At 41.7% G+C, this 8777-nt stretch overlaps 1 protein-coding gene across 1 annotated transcript in view; it reads right to left on the reverse strand.

Annotated features, from left to right (window-relative positions):
• Positions 1-4008: 4008 nt before the first annotated feature.
• cxxc1b (CXXC finger protein 1b) overlaps positions 4009-8777 on the reverse strand; it is a 10268-nt gene continuing 5499 nt past the window's right edge. The window contains exons 10-14 of the mRNA XM_010771436.1: positions 7388-7498; positions 7226-7275; positions 7048-7144; positions 5774-5926; positions 4009-4473 (exon numbers count right to left, since the gene is read on the reverse strand). Coding sequence (XP_010769738.1) covers positions 4327-4473; positions 5774-5926; positions 7048-7144; positions 7226-7275; positions 7388-7498 — 558 coding nt within the window. The 3' untranslated portion in view covers positions 4009-4326. The remainder of the gene's footprint in view (positions 4474-5773; positions 5927-7047; positions 7145-7225; positions 7276-7387; positions 7499-8777) is intronic.

Raw genomic sequence — 8777 nt, forward strand, 5'->3', positions numbered from 1 at the left:
AATACATACGATGTATGTTTTTTTAATCATATTTAAAAATAGTAATATGATAGATGAATCAAGCATGCAACATGAAGTAAAAATTGGGAGCAGTGTGAGTTCAGTGGTATATTAAAATTAATTTAAAGTATGGAATTAAAGTATATAATACACAACACAAGTATAATGCATCAGCAATTCCATTAAAAATACCCTGACGTCCGCTGCATATGTTCATGGGAAAAACGGACACAGGAGGACACCAACGACATCTAAGCGGGCAGACGTGACTGCGTCGGAGTTTTCTTCATGAGTGTAGCATTGTTGATCTGTGTGAAGTTGCGCTGTCACTCAAAAAACTGAGAAGGCCCATAGTGGTGGAACACACCTCCTGGGTAATAGTCCCCCCGGCATGTTGTGTTTGTGTACATCTCTGGTCTCGCACAACAACACAGGTGCACCGCCGCAAGATGGCCCTCGTCAGCTACTATCTTGTCAAAAATTGATATGAGACTACCCTCACATACTCAAATCACATAGTGAAACTACTGGTACCAGAAGTAATGTCATGCAAAGCAGTTGCCTGCCCTGCCTTCCCTTTGATCTCTCTGAACTGCCCTGATGCCTTTTTAAATGTAGCATTAAGCATTTCTCCCCCCGGTGCTTAAGATGGTGTTTCTATTAAAGATAATGGATACTCACACCGTGTGACAGTACTCTTCAAAGGTTCACGAAATATGCACTACCTACTTACATTAACTTTTAACTTTTTGGTGTTACTTCTGATGTTATTGAGTCATCTCAGCAGTTAAGAGTGCTAATAAAAAATGACCAAGGCCTAGGGCTGTAAATGCTAAACCTGAACCGTGCCGACTAGCTAGGTAGCTAACTCTGATCCAGCACTCCTAGTCCTTCATATCAGTGGTGTAGTGCGTGTCACTCAAGAACTGAGCTAGACCACATGGTGACTACGCCATGATAAGCAAGACACTGGGATGTTTGTTAGTGTACATCTCTTGTCTAGCAACAACAGACACATCGACCTGGAGAAAGTTACATGTCTTAGTCAATATAGATTGACTATATCACTATCAATACAATGAAACACGCCAAAGAATTCGATGCAAAAGCAGGTTGTGACTGATCATTTGATTGACACTGCCTGATCTTTTTAATGTAGCATAGCATTTTGCCGGTCTTAAAGGTGTATTATAGAATGATCACACGGTGTGACAGTATCTTCAAGGTTCACGCAATATGATACGACACTACTGTGACTTTTTGAGTTACATGGATATTAATTCATGTTCTAATAGATTGACAAGCGCTAGGGCAGTGATGTGTAATACAAGTGCTTGCTACGTAGCTAGTAGCAACTGGATCGACAGACACTCTAGTGTCCTTTTCATCAGACGTCAATACAGAAGGCCGTAATCCCAATGCTTGCGATGAGGACAACTGGTACTAAGCAGCCAATCAATTGTTAAGGATATCTGGCTATCTTCAGCACTCTCTTATTTGGTCGAGATGTACACACATGATAGCTCTGAAGGAAGGCTGTCATATCCATATTTATAGTGTGTCTTGACAGTTTACTCTGTTTATTATTTGATCTCAAGCATCACTTGAAGAATTCCATCACAGGCAAATTCCAACGTCCGATGAAGGGATGCACGCTTTCAATCTTCATCGAGACTTCAATACAAGGCCGTTCAATCGCGAGGAACTGCTTCAAGCCGACTATTCAAGGATCCTCACGTCTCCGAGTGCGCACGGAGGACAGTTCAATATACCTATGCAAACGGAAAGTCCATCGAGGGCACGTCTTGGTTTACGGAAATTCGAGCTCGACACCATGGTAGACTGCTAATCCCACAAGCATGCCACCGCATCAATTTCAATAACTAGCGAAGAATTATGGACCTGTGGAACCGACGCAGCACAGCAACACATTTAAATGTAAGGTATGAGTGCGCAAGAACATGTTTGTAAATATGTAACTTTGTTGCATTTGTTAATCACCAAAAATGCGTTACCGTGAAAGTACAAAGCAGTTCATAATTAGATAAGAACAATCTAGATGGAGGTATGTATTTTCGGTACAGTATTCATGCTTGAAACCGTAGAGAGAGTGCCACACTTGTTACCTATTCCATTCTTTCTTTGTTTTCCCGAAGCCGTGGCTTGGAAGAATACTTGCTTCCATTGGTCTGAACGAAGCATGACTTGGAAGTATGCAAACTACGAACGGATCCAGGAACCTCGTACGATTGAGAAACGGCATAAATTTTTTCCAAAATAAGGTCCCTATGCACAGGAAGTAGATGGGCGTGGACTTTCGCACACTACTATTGCTGCTGAGCGTTCTGCTCTCTCAAGCAAGTTGGTGCATGTTTGTCCTCATCAAGCGATTCCAATGAACAGCTTCTCATAGGAAAGAGCCGAGCGAGACTGCGCTTACTTCTGATACGACGCTGTATTCCAGGTTCCTTATTAGTACATTCCATGGAGAACACACTAGATAACAAACAATAATATTGCATTAACAAGGTACTTTCTTATTAGGAACTAGTTTTTTTATTCAGATGAGGAATTGTAAAACGGCTAACTTCTAATGTGTATTCTCCAGAGCATACCGTGATAATACTCCTATATTGAGTTCAAGCAATAAGTGTGTATAACATAGTTTTTGTTCTGTTTATTCTACTACTTATATGTTGCTATTCCGAGCTGGGATCTGGCAAAATAGATAACCCTAATATTCCAACCATTGGTGTACTCATTGTGGGTGGCTTGGGTTAAACTTACTTATTTGCATTGACGTAAGGGATACGACCATGAGACGACTATAGTCAGACGTATTAGGATTAGACACGAAAAAAAATCAACAAACGGAAGAAGTGACTTATCCTTCTAGCTCACACCCTTGACAGCACGCGTCAATTTACGGTACTTTTGGGGGCCCCTCCGGGGTGCGTAGGGGAAAGACGTAGGGGCTACGGTTCTGCATTAGGGCGCTTAAAACGAAGGGTGTTCTTCACATGGAGCACCACTAGGACTCAGACATATATCTACCATTGACATTTTTTATATATCATATATGACGCTGCGCCGCGCACACGCGCCTAAAGTTAGGCGTTTTGTTCTACTGATCAAGTTGCCTCAAACTCAACAGAAAGGAATCCTGTTCTTAAGTCTTTCTGTGATGCCAACTGTATCGTCATTCTTAAATGAAGTTCTGAGTTCGTGTTTTGGTTTGATCAAGTTGAGTTAGAGGGCAACTTTGATCAGTAGAACAGCTAAACTTTAGGCCGTGTGCGCGGCCGCGGTTACATATAGTTTGTTCCTCTATTTAAACACTATTGTAGCGTTTTCTTTTTATTCAGGCCAAATGATATGCAATCAACCAAAGTAGTTAGCAAGCAGGAATGTATGAGGAGCACTTGAAGATATATTTTAAATGTACAGATATTCAGGCAGTACACACAAATACAACATTGGGGAGTGAACCTTTTTTGTGATTTGAGGGGCAAAGCCTTATAAAGTTTCTAATGTTATCAAAATATGAGCAGCAACTATGTGTATTTAAATAATCAATATATCACCTGTTAGTATTTATTTAAATCAAGAAACATTACCCATAATCAGAAAGTAAAAAAAGCACATAGCCCGGTAAATACAATCCTCTTCCTCAGAGAGCTCTGCATCTGTTTATTGACCAGTCAGGAGCATCCCATCACATTAGCAGTGTAGCATGAGGTGATCGCGGGAGAGATGTTGTTTTGTGTTGTACTTTGTGGGTCTGCACTCCGAGTCAGGAAGTTGTATTGATCTCGTTTGATTACTATGAATTAGTAATTTAAAGTCTTTGTTGACTGGGAATAGTCTACCCTGCAATATCCTTTGTACTTCACTGCTTTTGATACACTCTTAAATCAGCCTTTCCTTGCTTACATTCATGTGTGCAACCATGTTTACCCCTTTGAAAACAGCAGTGATTGTTTTGAAGAAGGACCAATACAACTACACTTCTCGGTCAGTAACTTTAATCAAAGATACCTGTATACATGCTGGCTCAAAGAAATTATAGAAATTATAGAACAAATAGCATACATCAAAGTGTTTATTCTGAGCGATCATACCAAAAACAGCTGTTATCAATCAGCAGCAGTTCATCCATCACAGTCAGGAAAATATATATCCATTTACCTCTTTCAGTTAATTATCATACAAACATTTTAAAATAATTATCTAGTTAGAAAATCTGTTTTGGACCTAATAGTTTAATTTAAATCTTTAAAACTCAAATCACATACAGTGATCGGAGTACAGGTACAGACAGGTCGACTACCTATCCTTGTTACCACGGAGATCAGTGGTCACGGGGTCGTGCTGAATAGTTTGGTGAAGCATCAGAGCGAGCAGACCGGCTCTGTTGGTCATCGCCGTCCTGACGTTGCGCTCCTGTTCAAAGAGCTCGTCCAACTTGTACCACTGTGGACAGAAACAAACCAAACGTCAGACTGAAGCATCCTTTGTGTTCCAGTCAACCCTTACAGTAAATACAGAGCTAAATCCCAGATCAAATGCACGCCAAAGGCTCTTTGAGCATGTTTTCTCTCAGTGATCGTGCTGTTATGTTAAATGTTTGTTGTTTTTTATGTTAAATGTTTGTTGTTTTTCATGTATTGTGTCTTGATATCTGTCTATGTCATACTTGCCGCTAGTGGATCGCCAGAGCTGTATTAGATTAACATTAACATGCTTATTGTAGTTGTAAGTGCACTGTCTTGCGGCCTGTAGCCCCATGCTTGATGGAAAGGAGTGAGCAGAGGGGAGAGTTGTCGATTCTTGTTCACTTTTCTGTGACTATCTTCCTCACCCTCTCAGACTGTCGGTTGCGCGCGCTACTAAAGAGACACGCTACCATGGAAACCAAACAATGGTGTGGCTGTATTAAAGTCCGAGTGGAAATAGTCCTGAGTAAATCTGATTTTGTCAGAAATGCGGGAGAAATATGACCCCGGGAGGAAACCGGGAGAGGCCAATGAAACCGGGAGGGTTGGCCAGTATGTTCTATGTTGATGTTACATTACAGTACAGCAGACTGATTGGTGCGCCACAGCTAAACCTGGAGAACCTGTACCTCAGGCAGTTAAAGCGGTTATCCAGCTCCATATTAGACGATGACTCCCACCCTCTGCACTCAGAATTTAAGCTTCTTCCTTCGGGCCGGAGGTTACTCGTCCCAAGGAGTAGAACGGAGCGGTATAAAAACAGTTTTATCCCAGCAGCTATTGCACAAATTAACACATCATAGGAGCGTCACACAGATGCCCATATTTATTTATTTAATTGTGAATTTTGAATGTCCATGTTTGTACTAGTGTTTTCCTTCTTAAAATGTTTTTTAAATATTTGGTATATTAGATGTGGTTGAGCAGGTTTACTAGTCCTTTTATTAGAGATGTGTCTGTTGTTTGTTTTTAGTGTCAGGATGGAACCCTTGTCTTTTTCTCTGCAAACAGAATCTACCTACGGGTACAAATAAATAACCTGAACCTGATGGAGCTGCTGTGATGCAAGTCAAATCTCAGACTTGATCTGACCATTAAAGTGTTCTCGTATTGTATCGTATTTTTTCTAGTTCTCTATCTGTGTTTTAATTGTTGTTTTACTTTTATGTAAATGTGATGTACCTACCTGGTAATAAACCTGATTCTGAGTCTGATTCTGAAATATCAAATTTGTTGTCGGTTAGAACCAAAAGAAGCAGTCGTGGTGTTTGACTTACCACCCGGACTCGCTCCAGGTCCACCTCCGCTCTCCTGAGCTTCTCCCAGTTGTAATGTTTGTTGCATTTCCTTTTGGGGACCTTGCAGTAATCTCCGGTCAGCTCGAACACGTTCTTCACCAGAGGACACCCACACACCTCATCCCCTTGGATCTAAAAACAAAAAAAAACATAAATTAACCATCTACACATTAACTCTACTGTAGCGGACTGTATGAACAGATTTCACCATTAAGATTCAAGGCTTCATTGTCATTTGCACATTAGCTACAGTGTAGATATGGCAATGAAAAACGTAGGTCACACAGGCTAACTGTGGGTATTATAGGGCTTAGTCGAACACTCGATTCTGATTGGTCAATTTGGACATTCCGGAGGTGGGTCATTTTAGCTAACAGACCGCTGCTAAGGACGATCAAGGGACTATGTGCAGTCATGTCAATACACAGAAAGAAGTCCGATCAATTTATTGTCACCTGAGGACAGTAAACATTAGTTTTCTCCAGGGATCATCACAACCAATCTCAGGCCAGATTTGATCATGTGGTCAACCTCACAAATGTCCCTGCACATCGTCAAATTCACTGCACCATGGGGGGCTGCAGTGGATGAAGCTTATGAGGGTATTACGAGGCACCTTGAGTTTATTGTAATTTCGTTGTACCTGTAGAACGACAAAATTAAAGATCTATCTGATCTATGTATATATCAGCCGAAGCAGTACAACAGGGCTGGAAACACAGAATCTCCCAGTGGAGGTCGGTGTCGTGTCAAATGATCATATAACCATTTAAAACATATAGTCTTATAATCTGATTGCCTTTTACACTGTTAAATTGTATTTTGAGTCTTGTATGTGTTTAACAGAGACATATGTTAAGGATTTACATTTCAGGGTTAGGGCAAAAGGAAGGTATAAGGGCGATATGCAAATGGTTAAGGACGAGGGGGGGTTTATAGTTTAATGCTGGGGATGTGTAGATTTAAGGGTGGGGCCAGTTGGATTTCTCTGTACTATAGAGTGTGACTGGGAGCTGTGTTCTGGTAGCTCTGTTCCTGCATTTCAGATCGATTTCACTTTTATATTGACTTTCTTTATTAAATATAACAAAAGACAAACTTTGTCCATGAGTCGTTTATCAGAATGTCCTCCTAATTTATTTCTAACTGGGACTTTTTTCTTTCTTTCTCAATTCTCAATGAATATTTGAGGTTTTAACAGGTTTTCTATTGATTGTGGTTATCATACATGAGACCGAGGGGTTTCCACTGACCTTAGGGTCTCTGGAATGTTCCGGACACAGAACCTGAAGCCTCTTACAATACGTTTTGCTTTGGGGATTGTACACGTCACAGAAGAGTCTCGTTGCTCTGTGGAAAAGATCAAGGAATGTTAGTAAAGCGAGTGAACAGAGTCAAGTTCAACATTTGGAGAGGATTTATTTCTCTTACCCTTCTATCCTTGTAGGGTACATGGAGCCAAAGGAAGTCTGGCTCTCATACTGTCAAGATAATCACACAGGAGAGACATTTTAAAACCCGCCCAATTGCTTTTTGTTAAAGATGATATGTTCTATGCTTAAAGGCCGCATCAGGAATTCTGAAAACACTCACCTTTGCGTAACACCTCTCCATATGTCTCAGTGCCACTTTTGGATTGATGGGATGACTGCACGACACGCAGAAGATCTGCAGGTCTGTGTCCTCGCTGTCGTTTTCATTACACTGCACACAGAGACAAAAGCATTTTATTAAAAAGTATTTGATCTTGTGGGATATGTGTGTGTGAGGGACAGATTCAATCACAACCCTAAGCAGTGTTCCGCCTGACCAGGGCTGAGAGGGCGGGGTGACGTCACGTCGTGTCACGTGACTTGAATAGAGCCGTCCCTTATAGAGATACTCTCTCTTTACGTATCATTGATGGGAATTCCTGCTCTTTTTAGTGAGCCGGATCGTTTGGCTCGGCTCACTAGTTTAGCACCAGTTTACCACGGCGCCTCCAGTTTCAGGCCGCTGCGAGGCTCGCGGCGCTCGAGTTCACGGCATGCTCCACTTGCACCCCCCCCATCAAGGCTCGCCGCAGTACACTTTCCATCACAGGAACACGCATTTGGCTGGAGGGCGAAAGAACCCAACGCAGACTCTTTTGCCACTCCAAACAGAGGGACGTCTTGTTCTTTTTTGCTTTTCGTCATTTTCAAGCCGATAAAAACTCCCGAATCTTCTCTCAAATTATTTATTTTTTGGACGCCCCTCGCTCAGTTCAGGCGTCAAAGCCCCGAAAAAGGGCGTCAAATGAGCGGCAGAAGACGCCCAGCTGGCAGAAAGCGCTGACCCTAACCATTGAAAGCATACATGCTCAGAAACACATACGCTAACTGTTCACTGTGAATCTCCTTATCAATTGGATCTTTGAGTTCAAAGACACCGGAACTGAGGAAATAATGGTGCTAAGGGAACTAGAGATCATCGAGAGTAGGGAGTTTGTAGCTAAGGACAAGCCATGGTTGAGACATCATTAAAAATGACCAAGGCCGAAAACTCGACCTTGGCTGAAATGTCAAACAATATCCATTTTGAGTAGGCAGAACTCCGGATGGTGGAATGTCTATTTGTATAGCAACATTACAAAGATTGATTCTATTATTACATGCTTATCTGTGGCTCATGAATATGCTATGCTATGGATAATAGAACACAATCACCAATCCCAGGTTCTGATGGGATTGGATACGAAACGAGGGAAGAGTCATCCGAGGAAGTTTTAGGCTTGCATAAGAATGTAGCAAAAGCCCGGAGCTAACTGTAGGAGACAAAGAGTTATGAAAACGGGAGATCGCCGCTGGCCTTCGAAGCAGTGTGGAGCTCCCGCCTAAACGCATAACTGGGAATCAGTAATGGAGGGATTCCACTATCTAATGTAGAAAACTTTTGCAAGAACTAATTAACAAGTGGTATGCCTGGGAAGGCAAAGAAATGGATGTGTGATAACGGCGATGTG

Source organism: Notothenia coriiceps, unplaced genomic scaffold (assembly GCF_000735185.1).
Source record: "Notothenia coriiceps isolate Sejong01 unplaced genomic scaffold, NC01 NC01_scaffold00009998, whole genome shotgun sequence".
NCBI classification, from domain to species: Eukaryota; Metazoa; Chordata; class Actinopteri; order Perciformes; family Nototheniidae; genus Notothenia; species Notothenia coriiceps.